Below are 20,838 nucleotides of genomic sequence, written 5' to 3' on the forward strand. Positions count from 1 at the left end.
TTGTCAGGATTTCAGCCCAATATGGTGAGCATATCGGCAAAACATATGGCCAGTTTAACTGCAGAGCTTACAAGGGGCTCTGGGGACACTGACAGTCATTGTTGACAATCAAAATTCAACAGGACTCACTGGCCAGAGGTAGGGTTGCCACCTTTTCTGGAAAAAAATACCGGCCTTCCTATATTCTTGACGTTTTTCCTAATAATAACATTGGCATCAAGCATAATTTTTACTGGTCGGGCTGGTAAAATTCCGGCCAGGTGGCAACCCTACCTAATGAAACAGCTTAGGGTAAGGCCTAGCAGTTTTCCTCTACTGGGTTGTACTTGACCCCTACTTGCTCAGTGCTCCCATTCAGTTTACTGCGGCTTTACTTTCCCTGTGTGTTTATTGCTAATGATATTGTTAAGATATTGTTAATAATGAGCCTAAGACTGAGGAATCTCACTTGGAACCCATGGAGGTAAACCACATAAAAAATCCCAGTGTTTCACTCCAATACAAGGTTCCCTAATTTGCCTGAACATACATACAGTTGCCGCCTTTTCAGGAAATAAGTAATGGTGGCGCCAGCCCTCCTATCTGTTACCTTCCCTATCAAACTACTATCTTTATTGGTTAATAAAAAACCTGTATAACTTGGTGGGTAACAATAGGGCTTGATGTTAATGTAATTAATAAGGAAGAATGTTAACAGCGTTAGAAAGACAATATTTTGTGAGAGACACCCTGAAAGAAACAAGCTTAAAACAACTCAGGTGTGTAGAGCAGCTTTAATATTTCAGCGTTTCCCGGGTGAGTGACAGTCACGTGACCAGTACGGCCGCACCCATCCCCCCCCCCTCTCAGACATTCGCTCGTGACACATTCCCAGCCCACGGGCCGCATTTTCTCCTATCAGCCACTCGGTGACCGTGGAAGTTTGGATAGAGTTGGGCGGGGCTTGTGAGTGAGGGGCAGCTGCCGCTCTGTTGGGAGTACAGCAGAAGTAAGGCGGGCAGTGAAGCCGCAGAGAGGAGGCGCTGTGATTGAGCTGATTGTGTGTGTGGGGTGCGAAGGTTGTTAGGAGGCTGCATGGCGCTTGCGGGGATTGGCTCCCTGTCAGTGTGAGGACAAGAAGTCCGGTGTAAGAGGAGCATCATGGGTTCCGGCGGGTGGTGGAGGTTGTGCGACTACTTGCAAGACCCGTGGAAGGTGGCTCGTTTCCAGCGGCTGTGCGGAGTGGAGGCGGCGTACTTTCCCAGCAGCAGCAGCAGCGAGGCTCAGCCAAACGGGGCCGTCTCCTCAGAAGCTCAGCAGCAGGACGCCGGGCCCAGGCACCGAAACAAGGACTGCCAAGCAAATGGCACCGCGCACCCTCCCGACTGCAAGAAGAAGCCCCAGCGCCGCAATTCACTCACCGGCGAAGTGGGCCAGGAATTCATTATCCGGAACCGCTTCTTGTATTTCCTTTTCTGCCTGGCCACCGAGCTGGGCAATGAGCTCTTCTACATCTCCTTCTTCCCCCTGTGCATATGGAACGTAGACCCGGTGGTGGGCCGCAAAGTGATCGTCATCTGGGTGTGGGTCATGTACCTGGGCCAGTGCACCAAAGACCTCATCCGCTGGCCGCGACCCCCTTCCCCGCCGGTCGTCAAACTCGAGGTGTTTTATAACACAGAGTACGGGATGCCCTCTACCCACGCAATGTCTGGCACTGCCATCCCCATCTCCATCCTCCTGCTCACATACGGCAGATGGCAGGTAACTCTCACCATCTCCTGACAATTCTACTACAATTCTACTACTTACTTTGTTCCTCAGATTTTCTACATTTTGGTTGTCCCCCTCCTACACCCAGATAATGTTTTTTTTTCAGACCCATTACTTTTAGAATATTGGCATTGACAAATATATAGTTCCAGTATATTGTTTGCTTGTTAACCCCCCCCCCATCCAATTTGGTTTGGGATCCTCAATAACTGGGATTTACTCTTTAAAACCCAAATATTTTCAGATTGAATAAAGTATCGCCTGCTAATTGTTACTGTCTGGTACATAAAGACCTCTTAAAGTTGACATTTTTGTGTACAAAATAAAAATGTACCAACGCGTTCTACTCGTTTAGATCTAGAAGAATTGTGGTTAAAAAGTAGTGTTTCAGGCTGATTTATTGAATATTTCTGCAAAACCCATAATAATCCCTCCCTTCTCTTCCACTTCCTGCTCCCTGAATTCCCAGGCTGTGCAGGACCTGATAGGGAACTGAATCATGTCTTTGCTTGTGTGACTGCAGGGCTGTGATTGGTTGTCCCCCCCTCCTACTGTGCTTCTGGCAGGTACAGTTAGAACATGCCTCATTTAAAACATAGACAGGGACCAGCGAACATCTATAGCAGGGGTCCCCCAACCTTTTTAACCCGTGAGCCACATTCAAATGTAAAAATAGTTTGGGAGCAACACAAGCATGAAAAAGTCCCTTTGGGTGCCAAATAAGGACTGTGATTAGCTATTTGGTAGCCCTATGTGGACTGGCAGACTACAGGAGGCTCTGTATGTTACTGGAATTCAAATAAGCACCTGGTTCACTGAGAGCAACATCCAAGGGGCTGGAGAGCAACATGGTGCTCGCAAGCTACTGGTTGGGGATCGCTGATCTATAGGGAGCTCAAATAAAGGGGCTATTTTTAAAGATAATATACATTTTTAGCACCATGTAAAAGCAATGCCATATATTACTTATAATTGCCTACAAAATGTATCCTATATGTCTCCTTTAATATATTACAGAGAATCACAATGACCCTTGTGAGACCAACACTGCACTCAGGAACCTTTGGTTTATTACAGGGCAGTGTTTTGGTTGAGTTCTTAAACTTGCATTGTCAGGCCTTTGAAAAAAAAAAAAAAAGGCAGTTGTTTAGATATTCGCACAGCAATATAGATGGATCTGTCCAAATATCTCTCTATTTACTTTTGCTTGTGAGAGTAACCTGAGGACACTCATGCTTGTTTAGGCAGGAACCTACATTTCATCATTTCCTATTATGAGTTCTAAAGTAGTGGTGTGCTGGCTGAACCAATACCCACGGGTCACGCAGGCTTGGCCTTCATTTTGGGTGTCCATGGCAGTCATACTAGGGTAGTGGCTATGTTTTCTGAGACATGGCACACCACTGATGTGCAAGTGTGGGTCCCATAATGGAAACATTTTGCAGGTCAGGGAAGGGTTGAGTTTTTCCTGTCGCGCACATCACTAGTCTAGCGTGCAATTTACGATGTACATTTTTGTTTTATGAAATATATAATACGTTTTTTAACAAGTTTCTATGAAAATTTAACATTTAATTTTTGCCCTCCCACCAAATGTCTCTCTCTTACTCCCTTCTCATGTGCTGCTGGGGCTGTCTTGACGTGTAGTCGACTGTCCAAAACTAGTTGTGCACTGGTGTCTATTGACGGCTGCACATCGGCACCTATGTTCATAAATTGCTGGGTGTGGTTGTGTAGTGCCTTGTATACTCTACCAGTATGACCGTGCGTTAAATGTAGTGTCTTGTAAACTGTTAAGATTATTAAATTGAGTATATCAAAAAAGAACCCGTTTGCTTCATAAAAGAACATATCTAAAAAGAAAGTTCTTTGTAGTTCCCCTTTCAATAAGGTTGCCGTGTTGCTATGGGTTATTGTAATTGTGCATTTGTATTTATGATGCTGAGTCCCAGTGTTGTAAACATGACCTGAATGGCACAGTTAGGGCGGATGGTGTTGCAGTTTGTGTAGTGTGAGAACTGATGCAGGCAAGACCTCATTTATTATGTAGAATTGAATGCCCTATATGTCTCTGACTGCAGCAGCGATTAAATCATGACGAATGTCATGTGATCGACACAGCCCAGCAAATCTGACTTTCATTTAAGAACTATGGAAATAGTTATAAATTGCATCCTACCACATAGATGGATATGAGATGTGCATCTTGTTTTCATGCCACTCGGTTGAGATAATGCAGCTGGTGTCAGAGTGGCCTTGTTGGCCTTTATTCAAGTACCTAAGTGCTGGCCATTGGCTTGCTTGTTGGAAGTGTGACCTGTGCATGTTCTGTTCAGTCTACTGATGATGATACAGGGCTTGAATTGGTTCATTGGGCTGCTCTGTTTTTTGTTTCATCCTGTTGGGAGATAGGGAGCTGCATTCTCAGGCTTGTGAATGGTTGGCATTATTAGAAAATTAATCTCATGCCTACACAGTGCCAATGTTGGTAGCCTCAGGGTTTTTTTTTTTCATTTCATGATAGCTTAGTTGCAGATGAGGCTTTTGCAAGCTGCGTAGTTACCTCCTGTCTGAACAGAGCTAAGGCTGCATTGATTAAAGCTGGCCATAGATGTACAGATTATTAGGCTATATTGGACTATCCACATTTCTGACCTGCAACTAATCATTCAGATTAAAATAAAGTAGTAAAGAGACCAAATCACACAATATCCATTTAATTGTCAGGCAGCAAACGTGCGAAAGTTATGTCCAACAAATAGTGACCGTCTCCCATTGATATCATCAGATAGGCAATACATGCAGAGATATTATCATCAGCTGATCTAAATCTTTTAACCTCTCCAATCGGCTGAACAACTGATTGCCATGGTATGATGTCGAGACAATACGCACACAGTCCGTAAATCGTATGATTGTTCGTTTTGTACGATAGAATCATTGCGGCTTTGTAAGTGTGCTTTTGGGGGTTATTTCTAAGGTCGAATGCTCTTGCCTTCACTGCTGTAACTGATTAAAGGGAACATATACCATCCTTTTGTAGTATTCAGTTGGGCTTGTGTAGGAAAGTTGCATAAACCCTATCTGAACTTTCTATAAATAAATATTAATATATAGTTAAAAAAATTTTTACACAGACGTACCTGATTTTACAGATTTGAAGTGAAGGATTCTGGGACTTTTCAAGTTCCTCTGATTTACAGAGAATCTGTGCACCTACCCACTATGAAAAGCAGAGGAACTTCAAGTCCCAGAACCAATAAATTCACAAAGGTAAAAGCCGAGGAGCTGAGTGTTTATGCAACTTTTTTTCCATAAGTTCACTTGAATGAGCACAAGTCAAATGTATACAGTAATCTGGTTACACGTTCGAATCCCCAGAAACGGTATGTTCCCAGGCCAGCAATTGATAGGGCTCTCCTCTGCCCGTTTAGAAGACAATATCCAGAAATAAATTGCTGTATACCTAAAAAATCACGGATTATTGAGGGGAAAATAGAAAGAAAAAACAGAAAAATGATATAGTGTAGTATTTTTTAAAACTATTATTAGCACCCTTAGTGTTCCGCTCAAAGTTTAAAAATATCCGTGTATGCTAGAGAAACTGTTCTCTCTTTTAGCAAGAGAGTTACTTAATCTAATAGTGAATTACTCAAAGTGAATAAAAAGTTCCCAAACAAAAACTCACACAGAAATCACACTAAAGTTTAATTATAGTTTTAATTATAGTGATAAAATAAACCGAAGTGAATAAGGTACAGTGTAACACACACTTTAAATCTAAAAATGATCCCAACAATACGAGTGGCTTGTATCCGTAATTCAATGGAGAGCCTTTAAGACCGCATTCCTCCCGGTGGTATATCATACTCACAAGATGGCGGAAATTACAGGCATTGAATCTAATTAGTAATTGGCTCTGTTTTCAATCTTCTGTTGTCCTTACTTGGGCAGAAAAAAGTGGCATGTGCAGAAGCGCTTTTAACACCTTTAATAAATAAAATAATTAAAAAATGTACTCACAAACGTCCTTGTAAAACCCGAATTTAAAATTAATATGGAAGTCTCCGTTTTCGACTGCCGGTTTCTCAGCGACTGTGATTTTTGAGGTATACAGCAATTTATATCTGGAAAATGTATACAGTATATTTTTTCAGCTGTAGTGTACATTCAGATTTAATCTTTGTAGGTTTTTCCCTCCAAGAACCAAATTAGGTACATTTCAATTTCACTATCTGATTGCTTTGTTCTTGGAAATTACATACTGTTTGATTGTTTGGATACAGCTCCAATGTCCATTGCCAACTGGCTCTCAGAGCTGCTGTCAATGAAATATAAACCTTACAATTAGGGTTGCCGCCCAGCCGGTATTTTACCAGCCTAGCCGGTAAAACACCTGCCGGGGAAGGTATTACAAATGTACCGGCAATGTAGCTGCCAGTAATTAGTAATACCATTTACAAAATCTCTTGCCCGCCGGCAGTGGCCCCATCCCCTTTGTGCTGCCACCCTGTGGCCCGCCCCTTTTGTGGCATCCCTCATTGGTTCCGCCCCTTTTTGCATCAAATCCGGCCCCTTTATTTCCCGCCCCCACCACTGGCTGGTAATTTTTTTTTTTAAAAGGTGGCAACCCTACTTACAATATAGTTGCATTTATACACAGCTTACAAAGAATACTGTGTGTTATTTTCATTTATGTGCTCTTGAACCATAAAGGGTCAGTCTACACGTTTGTACATCTTTATTCAGCATGAGCAAAATAAATTTGTGTAGAAATCTGTCTAGGATCAAGTGCCTGAGTGGTAGTGGCCTAGATTCTGTTTTCCAGGGTCTTGTTTGGACTATGGGAAAAACGTATTGCCTTTCAATTTGAAGTCATTCTCATGGTCACCGTGAATAAAGTTAATAATCTAAACAAATCCCTTCTTCCCTCCTAGTTTGTGTCTTGGATTTAAAGATAAGGAGGATTTCATTTTATATAGCGTTTAACTCTGAAGCATGTTGCTCTGAAGAATCAGGAAGTTGGGATTGTATAATGTCCCTTTAGCATTGCCAATATAAAAGTAATTTACTAACATGCAGTCAAGAAAAGTCCATGACTCCTAGACGCATATGGAGAGGAACTTGTAATTTTGGATAGGTGGAATAGAGTGTTTATAAAAAAAGGGGGTGGGGTAGGAGAGTAAAATAATGCATTTTTGTGCACTATATTAAATCAAGTAAAAACTACAAACTGCTGCTGAATGGTAAAATGGTTGTGACCTTAGAACAAAAATGGTAAAAGTTTGGAGAGGTTTTGTTTTCTTAGACACAATTTAAAATTCACCATTTAAATAACAGCACTTTTCACAGATTGTGTCTTAATGGATATTTAAAGATTGCTTTTCTAAATGGTTATTCTGTTGCTTATATATGGCTTTACAAATATCCTAACAGTTTTTCTTTCTCCCCCTTAGTATCCATTTACATATGGGCTGCTACTTGCCATAATTTGGTGTTCCTTGGTGTGCCTTAGTCGTGTTTATATGGGAATGCATTCTGTACTGGTAAGGTTATTTTTTTTTTTTTTTATTCTAAGCATGAAATGAGAGGTTTTATCTCAGAATTACCTTCTCAATATATAGTGAATAAAGTACCCCCTCTTGTAAAATATAAGGATATTATAAGTTATTGAGGAGTTTCATGACCATATAAAAGCACAAGGCCGAAGGCAGAGTGTTTTTATACAGGTCATGGAACCTCGAGGTAACTTCTAATATCCTCATATTTTGCAACTGGGGATACTTTATTTATTATAATACATACGTTTCAGTGAGTCATGTGACAGAAATGACATCAGAACTCTGTTTATAAGGATATAATTTACAAGATATTCATAGCTTTTGTGTAATATAAATATATATATATATATAGTGTAGTAGAACCGGCACTCACCCTCAAATCATCGAGCCCCGGGTGCTGCTTCAAGGGTTTGCATATTAGATCATTTAAGAGCACTCACGGGTGTTTGTGAAGAATACTTTTTATTGGAGTGTTACAATCTACCCCACATCAACGCGTTTCGGTTCTTTCTGAACCGTCGTCAGGATGCACCCAGAAGTCATCACGTGATCCATAAATACAAGCATAAACCAATCAGTGAACAGAGTTAATTAGTGAGCAGAGTTGGTTATATATTCACAACAGTGTTCTGCATTAAAGTGTTAGCATAAATTACTGAATCCATTAACAAAAATTCCATATACATGTTAAAAATTCCAAATACATGTTAAAAGATTTTTTATATAAAAAGTGTGAAAAAAGTGAAAAAAGTTAGCCTTGTTAAAACCTTAAAAAATATATGTATATAGTGACTCATATAGTTTCTTTGAGACATAAGGACTGTACAGATGACACATCCTAAAACAAAGTTATCAAAGGTATCCATGTGTTAACACATGGATACCTTTGATAACTTTGTTTTAGGATGTGTCATCTGTACAGTCCTTATGTCTCAAAGAAACTATATGAGTCACTATATACATATATTTTTTAAGGTTTTAACAAGGCTAACTTTTTTCACTTTTTTCACACTTTTTATATAAAAAATCTTTTAACATGTATTTGGAATTTTTAACATGTATATGGAATTTTTGTTAATGGATTCAGTAATTTATGCTAACACTTTAATGCAGAACACTGTTGTGAATATATAACCAACTCTGCTCACTAATTAACTCTGTTCACTGATTGGTTTATGCTTGTATTTATGGATCACGTGATGACTTCTGGGTGCATCCTGACGACGGTTCAGAAAGAACCGAAACGCGTTGATGTGGGGTAGATTGTAACACTCCAATAAAAAGTATTCTTCACAAACACCCGTGAGTGCTCTTAAATGATCTAATATATATATATATATATATATATATATATATATATATATATATATATATATATATAATCTGTTATTGATTCCCTGACATTGTAGTTACAGCTTCCTGCACCCCAAAACTAATTTCAGCATTGTGAAAGTAAATGTAGTCCTAAGCTTCCTTCCAGTATACACTTATTAAATAATCATTTTAAAAGCAATACATTATATCATAGTTTTCATTCTCTATACTCTTGGCTCTGACTCTTGAAACAATGTTACAAGTTAGCTGATTAAAAATCTAGAGGAGAACAAACTCCTGTTACATTGTTTTAAGAGTCCGACCCAAAGAACCGAAAGTGGTGAACAAACGCTGCTTTCAGTAGCAATTGCTTCTACAAATCATTTAAATCATTGAAAATCTATAATGAATGTATACTGGAAAGTTGCTTCGACATATTTTCTTTCATTATGTAATGCAAGCTATGAATCCTGTAAAATGTAGCTTTTTATAAATGATGTGATATTGCTTCTTTGACGTAACTCATTGTAGTTGGTGTATAATTAAAAGAAAAATGTGATCCCCGTTGCAAAATAATGAGGATAAAGGAAAATGGTATCATACTTACTTAACCATGATTTCCTTCCTGGATAACTCCCATGTCATACTTACCAGGATAGCCTCCTCCCTCCAGAGCTTTAACCCCAACTTCATTGAAAGAGAAGAATAAAGTAACACAGAGTATCACCTTCACACTTCCACTACTTACCAACACAGCTGTACCAACCATGCGCCCACCACAAGAGCACTATTGGAAATAGCTCAAAAGCAAAGGCACCTGCATACTACGTCTTAGGAGGGGAAAGAAACATACCATTACTAACATTCTACATGCACCAGATCTGTATAAACATTGCAGATACATAACATCGCCTAGTGTAGATCACAGTTTCTTCTAAGTCTACAGAGCAGATAAGGGATCTGTACTTATCCTGGACCATAACCAATGCACCATGCAAGAAATCACTTGGCGTAAGCCACTAGCCAAGAAAGGAAACACTAGTCCATAAATTCCTTATGCCCCCTAATCAGGTTTCTTAACGATTGCTGCATGGTAATTCTAGAACAACCAGAAAAAGAAATCCTTGTTGCACTGTAAATAACCTACCGTAGTTTGGAATCAGAACAAAAGGGTATACCTGGAAATAATACGGTATATACAACTGGATAAACAGGACAGACAAGGGAAGTACCATATCTCAGCAGAGTATACATCCACAGATTCCTACCCATTCATGCTGCATATGAGATGGTGCTCTGAACACACATTCTGCAGGTTACTCCGTTTGATATGCACACACCCTATTAATGAAAGGTTTGCAGAGACTTAACTGGCATACCTTACTTGCCCTGTGAGGTATCCAGTAGCATAGCAGCCTAAGCAAATCTTCCTACGCGGGCTGAAATTGTTCTTACTACCATATGCTCATGATCCCCACCAAACTAGTTTGGATAGTATTAAAGCATCTGCATGCCACATGGAATGGGCATCCTAACAGAAATAAATGTAGACATGTATAGCCTTTGCCAAGATACAGTCCTCTTGAGTCCTTAAGGATGTCACCTGGACAGAATCAAAGTTTTCATACCCCGTAGATTGGGCCTAGAACCAAAAATCTGTTTGGCATGCTCCAACATGAGTCTACCAAATAGCAAGGAATAAGACTGATGCCAAGAAGTACAACTAGTCCAAGTAATACTGCTAGAAATTAACTCTTCTTTGACTATGAATTACTTTCTTATTCTAGGGCTCCAGCCTGGAACATCAGATAGTTTCTAAGACAATTCTTAAGCATCCAAGATAAGTAAGAATTAATCTAGGTATGGGGATAAAAGTTATCCACTTATTGTTATGGAATGAAATTCCCCTACTACCTATATACCACAATGTCCAAGTCCATGACTATAACCAGGGCCCTACCTAAAGGCAAACACTGAAGCCTTGGTCAAAAAGTATAATCTCCAAAAGACAACCTTTGTAAGGTAACCTATATGAAACTAAACCTCAACTAGCAAGGCAGGTCTATGGCAGTCTGAAAGGCAAATTACAAAGCATTCAAGTAGCATAGGCCCTAAAATCCTGCTGCATGCCGTGATTACATGCCTCTCTGGCTGCCAATTCCCAGCTGCTAAGGAAGGGAGTGGAAGGGAACCTACCTACTCATTACCTGCACCTGACACTGGCCTCCAGGGAAATTACTTACAGCTGCTGTCTATACCCACTGGCATTGGACTATCAATGCTCACGGAACCTACAGACCAGCATTGGACTTGCACTGCTCACAGCATACACATACAAGCATTACATCTGCACTTCACACAACAGCGTGAGTTAAGAGACTTCGGAATCCAGATGGCACTCCGCTTAAAGGGAAACTATCGCGAAAATGAAAATTTAATATAAGCTTCATCATATTGAAATAAGAAACGTTTTTAATACAATCAATTAAATAGTCAGCATTGTTTCTGAAATAATTTAAGTTTATCTTCTTTCTCCTTCTCTCAGCATCTGTTTCTCTTCATTCTGTTTTCATGCAGGAGTTGGGAGTCAGATATTCATTGACCGTTAAATATAATATATATTATAGGGGGGCTTCCTTTCCTAGCAGATGTATTCGAGCTCACTCAAATAACTGATTCCAGAACAAATAAAATCTAACAAAATAACTGCCTTTTACACAAATCCTGCATGTAGAGAGACATGATCTCTGATGATTTTAATAGAGTTCTAATACATCTTCTAGGCAGAAGGAGCTACTGGGAAACATGGGATGGGGGGGCGGGATAATAAACTAATTTATTTTAAAAATGTACATTTTAGATAAACATAAACTAAACATAGTCTTGATAAATATGATACAAATATGGATGTACTAATGGAATGTTGTTTTATCTTTTCCAGGATGTCATTGCTGGCTTTTTGTACGCAATTCTTATTTTAATTGTCTTCCATCCAGCCCTGGAGATAATTGATCATTTCAATTTAACTTACAAATATGCCCCTTTAATTATAATTAGCCTTCACCTAGCATTGGGAATCTTTTCTTTCACTCTGGACACCTGGAGTACTTCCCGAGGAGACACCGCTCAAATTCTGGGTAGCGGCGCTGGAATTGCATGTGGATCAAATTTTAATTACATGCTGGGCCTAATGGTAGATCCAACCCCTGAACAACTGCCTTTCATTCCTCCATCTATCACTGTGACATTGATAGGAAAAGCCATGCTCAAATTTGTGATTGGAGTGGTGGTTCTCTTAATGCTTAGGGCAGCTATGAAGAAAATTTCCATTCCTCTAGCTTGCAAGGTGTTTGGCATTCCATGTGATGATATTCGGAAGGCAAGGCAAAGAATGGAGGTTGAGCTGCCCTATCGCTATATAACATATGGATTTGTTGGCTTTGGGGCCATGGTTATTGTCCCTTATCTGTTAACCTTGATTGGTCTCCATTGACTTGGATGAATGTCTTCTTCAGGCAGAAGACTTTTACAAAAGATGGAAATGCTTGTAGCAAGCAATTCTGTTTCTTCCTTTATACAGACTTAATTCTATTTCCTAGGAAAACTATTTTATGCAAAGGCTTGCTCAAACCTTCCAGTTGTCAAATGCTTCACAGAGCAGGTATATTCCAGACCAAATTTTCAGTTTAATTACTTTCATGCGGTTCATTACATGCCTTGTGTAAAAAGCTACATATTGCTAAAAAAAAATAATATGGATGTTTTTAGATACAAGTACTATATCTATACATATATTAAATTGCTTAATAACTGTGCCTTTTTATAAACAAAAAAAAAAATGAATGCCATGCAGACTGTGATGAAAAGAAATATTCCAGAGAATAATTTTAAAAATGGGTATTGTGTGTGTGTGTGTGTGTGTGTATATCCGAGGAGCTGTGATTTTGTAATGTAACTTCTGTGCAATGAGTTATTATGTAGGAAATGTGCCTATCAGTGTCTACCCACATGCTGCACTTTTCAAATGATTTCCATTTAACTTCCATATTTCTCCAGGTACGAAGGAGTCTGCTTGCTCTTTATTTTAAGCCTTCTGTTCTATAACAAAAAGTAAATGTAAAGAGAAGCTAAAGGTGTAAAGTGCACACACCAATGTGTGTCTATAGTCTTGAAGCGTTTTGGTTAAACGTCTTTATAAAGAAAAAGAAAAGTTAAAAGCAACATGAAAAACTTGAGCTGTAACTACCTGACCCCTGGAATTGTGAGGTCCTGTATACTAGCTGCTTAAAATAATATTCAACAGCTATGAATTGTGGACCTCAAGTTGTGCATTTTTTACAAGGTAATGGTCAAAATGCTCCTATTTCTTTTGCTTCTCAATTATATTGCTCAGTGGCAGGAGTAATAGAACTTTAGTAGAGAAGCATGGGAAGATGCCTCCTACATCAGCAATATAAGGTTTGCCCTTCTGTCCAGCCAAATGCCAGGACAGAACAGCAGGGGGCAATTGTTATACATTCATGATATTCGCTAATGATCATGAAAACAAAAAGAAAAACAAATTGTAAAGCTGCTCAGTGTTCTTTTTTTTTTTTTTTTGAGCACTTTTTGCAATTTAACTTTTTGTGTGGTAATGACCCCTTTAAGGAATCTAGTTGTAGAATCTAGTTGTAAAGGCACACAAGGATACTGTGAAAGGGTCCAAATTCTCAATGCAAAAGGCAGTCTCCTGCTAAGGAGGACCATTTCATAGTCCCTTTATTTTAAGGTACTCTAGAACTAAAAACTATGCATGGTCGCAATATAGTAGGTTGTGACTGAATGTTTTAGGGCTGATCCTCAACAGCTGTAATGTCAGATAAAGCTGGATGGAGTATTTTGTTTATACGTTTACATCCGACAGTCACTGTATTTCAGTGAGGAAAAGTAAAGTTTTTATGTTTGATGAAGACGCCGTATGCCTGGTTCCTATTTGACAGGCGTGTCAGATATCAGTCCCATTATGTTTTAACCCATCTGACTTGTAGTATTTGTTTTAGTGATCGAATACCATCCTACCAAATCCAATGTGGAGTTTAGCCCTTAATCATTACTTGCTTGCTCTCACTGTCACTTGGAAGCACGTTGCCCCATAACACATGCACGTGCCCCATAATACATAAAACATGCACTTACGCAGTATAAACACACACAATATGCTTTGTTTTTGTTTGTTTCTTCTGGTTCTTGATACAAATGGACCAGTCATGGGGAACATCTGCTTTAATAAACATGTTCCAGCGTATGGTTAGACACTGATGTAGCATTTTCTCAATTGTTTGTGACATGTATGGTACGTTAGCATTTCTGAATTTAAACCTTTTGCTCCTAGTGTGAAGACAAAATGTTAAAGAACCACTATGGGCAGTGGCACATTGGGAGATTAAAGGCAAAATGTGCCCCTTCTTTGTCGGCAATGGCAGTCACCCAAACTCACTAGTGCAAGCTGTTGCCAGGTGACTGTGGCTTGACAAATTGGAAGGTGGCTATCAGACCATTTCACACAACCGCTTGATCTACTAATAGTAGCAGGAACTAAATAATGCAAAATCGACTCTGTTGCCATTGCCCTAATAGCTCGTAATTTGTAACTACATTTATACTGTTTGACACACCTTTTCTTTACCCCCATTTTTTGTTTTGTTCTTATCTGCCTTTCAGTTGCTTAGATTTTTTTTACAAAGAATAAGCAATATTTCTTTGTGTTCAATAAGCGGCTTTGGAGAAACATGACTATAAGACAGTAATTTATGGTACGGTTATTTTGAAAAACTTTAACCGCTGTGGTTTACCCTGCAAGCATTTTGGTAAGCTAAATGTAATGTGCTGTCAGCCTGAATATGTTGCCTTAGTCAGTGTCTGTATGCACGTAGCCTTTACCAAAATACTGTTCTGCAAATTCTTGGCTTTGCCAACTCACTTTTCTAGCCTTATGTTATTGGGATTTAATTGCTGTCTTTCATTTCAATATATTTTGTCTAGACCGCTTTTAACAAAGTGCATCTTGAAAGAGATTTCTATATTCTGTGTGTTTGGGAGTGTTCAATATAATTGAAATATGTTGGGTTTTACTGTATAAAACACTGAAGTATTTTTATTATGTAAAGTTTCCTCATCCATTTGATTTGGGGGGGAAAATGCACTCTGGGTAACAAAGGTCCTGCTTTTAATAATCACAGTTGAGAATCTGTTCATTTTGCATAACGATATATTGCAATTAAGTCCATGGATTTGCTATTGTAGGTTTTGTAGAACACCAGTATTAATGCACTGTATGAATAAATTATATAACCATTTATTTGAATATAGCTATGATATTTAAGCACAAACCAGTTAAAGCTCCATTTGTTTCATCAAAGGATAACCCCACTTATGCCCAGGGCGGTCTGAAGGGATATGAGTTTTTTTTCAGCTTCAGTGGTCATTGGGGAGCATTGTCATTGGAAAGGGATGTCCAGTGTTTTGAATACATGCGCTGCATGGCTGCGATGAAAACACTAAATGTGGCATATTTTTAAAGATCTATAGGTGGCCATACATGGGCATCTTATCTGTGTATGGACCTACCTGAACGATATCTGGGCAAAAATGACCCAGTGTTGATCAGGCAGGTTTGGATTTTCCTGTTGGATTGAGCACTTTGATGCGTTCCTTAATCCGATGGCTTGCATATCGTCAGATCAACCCAGTACTGTCCACCTCACAGTGGCTTTCGTTTTCCAGGAGAATTAGGTTTGTCATTGAGCTGAGGGAGATTTTATCCTTAGACTGTAATACAAACAGAAACCTTACTCAAGCATACTATATAATGGGGCCGTCCCCAGTACAGCGTAATTGACTGTACCAACTAAAGTGCATAAAACTTCTAGTGCAGAATAGGAGGCTTAAATCACGGCAGGGTGGTTTTGAATGTGGTTTTTGCTATACTGGATAGCTGTGAACAATGTTTTTATAATGCATAGCATATCCAAGTTGCACTGTAACATATTTATATTTCTTGGAAGCTGTATTGTGTGTGTGTGTATATACACGAGTGCGTAGTTTGCTTTCACAGTCTGCATTTCCTAGTTCCTTATTCTGTGATACGTGCTTCTTTGCTATTGTCCATCGTTTGCTTTCCATTCAGTCCAACAGGAAGAAACATGGCTCCCTTGTTTGAAGACGTTGGTTAGTAGGAGGTAATGGTAGCAGGTTGTTAGTTTTCCAGTGGATATTTACCCATAACTGTTTAAATTTATATCTACGTGAGCTCAATTAAAGGTGTGGACTAAAGCCCACAAACAAAGGTTTCCCTGTTAGTGTGATGTTTCTCGGTGCAATTTAATATATGCCCCCATGATCTTAAGCACACATCTTGGGTTTCATTCATCCAGAAGGCAGTACAGCTACCATATGCAGTTATTAGAGGATATAGTTCTCCTTAAATTTTTATATCAAGATCAGCTTTCTTTGTTGGGATTCTTACAGAGGAGCGGCTATTTTTTCCCTTGTTCCCTGCAGAGGGATATATTTGCATTTTACCACAAGGCAAGTTAAAGGGTAGTTCGCTTTTAAGTTAACTTTTAGGGCTCTTACAGACGAGCGTTTTTACCTGCGCTCCCCTGCGTTCCGTTTTTCTGTGTTCAGCCGCAGGGGAGTGCAGGAATAGACGCATTACATTTTTTCCAATGGGGCTGTATTCACACAGGCGCGTAACGCAGGAAAAATGCAGCATGTTGCGTCTCAACCTGCGTTCGGCGCCTACACGCGCCTGTGTACAGCCCCATTGGAAAAAATGTAATGCGTCTATTCCTGCGCTCCCCCGCGGCTGAGCGCAGAAAAACGGAACGCAGGGGAGCACAGGTAAAAACGCTAGTCTGTAAGAGCCCTTAGTATGTTATCGAATGGCTAATTCTAATCAACTTTTGAAATAGTTCATTATTTAATATTTTTTAACTATTTGCCACCTTTTTCTGACTTCATTTCATTGACCCCATCTAAAAACACATGTTCTGTAAGGCTACAAACGTAGCCGCTTTTGTTCAGCATATTTGTATTCAGACCCTCTCCTGTTCATATTCCAGTACCTTATTCAAATCAATGCATGGTTGCTAGGTTAATTTGGACCCTAGCAATCCGATTGCTGAAATTGTAAAGAGCTGCTGAATACAAAGTAAAATAACTTGAAAACCACAAATAATAATAAAAATGCAAACCAACTGCAAGTTGGTGCAGAATAAAACATTACAAAAAATGTAATGCAGCTATGTAGCTTTTTGAAATCCTATTGATATGTTTAATAACAATTCTCTCATTTTATTGCGTTAAAATTACAGCTAGATTTAAACCCCTGTTTTCTCCCAGTGTAAAGTATCCACTTTGTACCAAAAATATATGCAGACCTGTAACCCTGTGTTCTGCTCTGTTCTTCCATAAAGGTGGTCTGTAAACGGAAACCTGCCATGAATAATACAAGCTGAATATAATAAACAAGTGGCAGCTTATTTAACAGAATAGTAGAAATTCAGATTCCTGCTACCAACCTGTAATGAAATAATAAATGGCTTTGTAACAAATGCATTTCAGCATCTGCCTTGGCTCCTCAATAGAAGCATTGCAACTCTATAATAATATGCCATGGTACAGGCCTAAGCTATGAATGCTCCATATATATGACCGCAGCTTCTGTATGCACGTCTCCATGCATTAGAAGAGCTCTGCTCACTCCAGTCCCTGCTGCAATTGTTCAAGTATGGTACATAATTGTCACTGCACCCAGTCTGGCATGCAGGAGACCTCTTTATTGTTAGTCATACACTGATTTCTGTGGAAAGTCTGAAGCATGTATGATCAGCACTGCACTGCTTAGTAAATGAAACCTCTGGCCTGAAACGCTTGGCCTTTGCTATAGAATGCACATAGGAAACACAACTGCAATTGCATGTTTCTAATATAAAAACCACTTGAAGAAGAGTTCATGCTTTGTGTTTTTTTTTGCTTTACACCTCTTCAGGACTGCTCATTGCTACTGGGGTGATATCCACTGCAATATGTGAGACGTGTGAGTGTTTGTCTGAGGGTTAGCAATTCTAGTTATTGGAAAATAAAGGATGTATTAAGTCTTTCACATTTCTTGTGCCGATGCTTCTTGTCTGCTAATGTGCTTCTGCTGCAGCTTATGAGACCACTGTACACAAGTATAATATGAATACTGGCAAATGATTGTGTTCACTCAAAATAAACTTGTTTACATACATAAGTGGTGTTCTTACAATTATTTACGCCTTTTATTATACACACTTTAATTACAGAACATTAAAGCACTTTGATACAAGAAATCTATAGTTAATTATAGGTACAGCCAATTAGCTCACAGTGACATGTCGACAATGTTTTGGTTGATAAATTACTCCACGAGGCTGAGCCATGGGGGTGTATTTATCAAAGAGTAAAGTTAGAGCTCACCACAGTCCTCTAGATATATGCCACTGTAAACCAAGAAATCACTTGTGTGCAAAACAAAAACCCAGTGATATATAAATATATATATAAATATATAATAATATATATATATATATATATATATATATATATATATATATATATATATATATATATATATATATATATATATATATATATATATATATATATATATATATATATATATATATATATATATATATATATATATATATATATATATCATGGTACAGGTATGGGAGCTGTTATCCAGAATGTTCTGAACCTTGGGTTTTCTGGATAATGGATATTTCCATAATTGCTATCTTAAGGCTACTGGAAAATCATGTTAACATTAAATAAACCTTATAGTCAGGTTTTGCTTCCAATAAGGATTCGTGATCTTTGTTTGGATCAAGTACAAGAAAGTTTTTTGTTTTTTTATTACAGAGAAAAATTAAATAAATAATTTTTAGTAATTTGAATAAAATGGAGTCTATGGGAGACTGCCTTTCCATGATTCAGAGCATTTCTGGATAACTGATCCCATACCTGTACCTACAAAAAAGGTTCCTATGTTCATGCTGCGAATTCCTGGGGACAAAAACATCATTTTTTGGACAATGTCCAAATATTCTTGAATTCCCCCCCCCTCAAATGTTTATATTTTGCAACTTTAGTTTGTAATTCTAACTGCTCTCCGGTTTATAGGGTTTATTGCTATTGTTTAGTGTATAATCTCTAACATTAGACCTGAGAGGGCTTGTCTCCACTGAGAACAATGTGCTGGCCCAGGGTTTCTTTTTTTTTTTTTTTTCTCCAGGCCAAAAACTGTATTATAGTGAGCCTGTTGGGAGAGGCGCATATCAATAAGCCAATGTGGTCCCCACCCAATGGTATTTTTAAAACTGCCCAGTAGATACCTTCCCTATTCTCAGCCAGATATATATGGGATAGGCCCTTGGGCAGGGTCCAGATAAGATGATGTCTCCTTTTAATGGAGTCAAATTGACAATTTAAAGCCCCTTACACAAAGGTGTTTCTGCCTGCGATTCCTGTGCTGTGGATCTTGTCTGTGTTCCAGAGCAGGGGAACATGGGAACAAATAAATAAGGGTGGCTAAATGCACTGCCAATTTATCTAAAGCATGGATTACCCAAATCTAGGTGGTGCTAAGACAAACAATTAGTAGAAATGTAACTTTTGGTCACCAGCGACCAAACAGAAGCCATAAATACAGCACTCTCCAGGGTACCTTTAAAAGCTATTTTTATCCATAAGATGCATTTAAAGCATAAACTCACCACACTTAAAAGGACTGTTCACCTTTTAGTATGATGTAGACCGTGATATTCTGAGACAATTTGCAATTGGTTTTCATTTTTTATTATTTGTGGTTTTTGAGTTTAGATTTTTATTAAGCAGCTCTCCAGTTGCAGTTTCAGCATCGTGATTGCTAGGGTCCAAGCAACCATGCATTGAGTTGAATAAGAGACTGTGATATGAATAGGAGGGGGCCTTAATAGAAAGATGAGAAATGTAAAGTAGCAATAACAATAACTTTGTATCTTTATAGAGCATTTGTTTTACATGGGGTCAGTGACCCCCATTTGAAAACTGGAAAGAGTTAGAAGAATAAAGCAAATAATTCAAAAACAATAAGAATCAAAAGAACCATATTAGAATTGTCCACTTTATAACATACTAAAAAGTTAACTTCAAGGTGAACTATTGCTTTAAAGTGATAGTCATGGGAAAAAAATGCATCAGTTAATAGTGCTGCTACAGCAGACTTCTGCACTGAAATCCATTTCTCCATAGAGCAAACAGATTTTTCTATATTTAATTGTGAAATCTGACAGGGGGCTAGACATATTGTCGGTTTCCCAGCTGCCCCAGTCATGTGAAGGTGGCCATACACGGGCCGATAAAAGCTGCCGACAGACCGAGTCGGCAGCTTATTGGCCCGTGTATGGGGGCCCCCGACGGGCTTCCCCGATCGAGATGGGGTTAAAAATCCCGTCGGATCGCGGCCGCATCTGTTCGTTGATGCGGTCCCGCGATCCGACCGCCCGTTTGCGAACGTGAAGGATCCGATCGTTGGGCCCTAGGGCCCACGATCGGATCAGCCCGATATTGCCCACCTCAAGGTGGGCATATCGGAGGGAGATCCGCTCGTTTGGCGACATCGCCAAACGAGCGGATCTATCCGTGTATGGCCACCTTGAATTGTGCTATGACAAACTTCAGTCACTCTTTAATGCCGTACTAAGAACAGCACTCAATGGTAAAATCTAGGTCCCACTGTGACACATTCAGTTACATTGAGTAGGAGAAACAACAGCCTGCCAGAAAGCAGTTCCATCCTAAAGTGCTGGCTCTTTTCTGACCAGGCAAAATGACCTGAGATGGCTGCCTACACAACAATATTACAACTAAAAAAAATACACTTGTTGATTCAGGAATGACATTTTATATGGTAGAGTGAATTATTTGCAGTGTAATTTAAAAATAAAAACTACATCATGAAAATCATGACAGAATCATTTTAAAACATTAAAAATACATAATACCTTTACCATAAATAGAATCTATATTGGAAGCTTCCAGTGCACACTTAAACTCAAATTGTCACACCAGCACCCAAGCTTTTTTTTTATATATGTAGAAAACAAGTTAGCTTATATTAACTCATTATGTTAACTGCAATTTTTCATGATATGTCCAGTCC

The 20,838-nt window shown here is 38.9% G+C and overlaps 1 protein-coding gene across 1 annotated transcript; it reads left to right on the forward strand.

The window, feature by feature from the left end:
* Nucleotides 1–835: 835 nt before the first annotated feature.
* Nucleotides 836–15,947, forward strand: LOC101027287 (sphingosine-1-phosphate phosphatase 1). The gene is made up of 3 exons (XM_018230646.2): nucleotides 836–1,743; nucleotides 7,209–7,298; nucleotides 11,569–15,947. Exons 1-3 carry the CDS (start codon nucleotides 1,141–1,143, stop codon nucleotides 12,118–12,120), a joined length of 1,245 nt encoding a protein of 414 aa, XP_018086135.1. The 5' UTR covers nucleotides 836–1,140; the 3' UTR covers nucleotides 12,121–15,947.
* The last annotated feature ends 4,891 nt before the right edge of the window (nucleotides 15,948–20,838 follow it).

The sequence above is a fragment of the Xenopus laevis genome, chromosome 8L (assembly GCF_017654675.1).
Source record: "Xenopus laevis strain J_2021 chromosome 8L, Xenopus_laevis_v10.1, whole genome shotgun sequence".
Classification (NCBI taxonomy): domain Eukaryota; kingdom Metazoa; phylum Chordata; class Amphibia; order Anura; family Pipidae; genus Xenopus; species Xenopus laevis.

What these genes read in the sequence shown, in the direction of transcription:
- LOC101027287 (XM_018230646.2), top strand. Translation starts at nt 1,141, where the DNA reads ATGGGTTCCGGCGGGTGGTGGAGGTTGTGCGACTACTTGCAAGACCCG. An exon ending in TCACATACGGCAGATGGCAG is followed by an intron (nt 1,744 to 7,208) that starts GTAACTCTCACC and finishes TCTCCCCCTTAG; the next exon opens with TATCCATTTACATATGGGCT. An exon ending in TGGGAATGCATTCTGTACTG is followed by an intron (nt 7,299 to 11,568) that starts GTAAGGTTATTT and finishes TATCTTTTCCAG; the next exon opens with GATGTCATTGCTGGCTTTTT.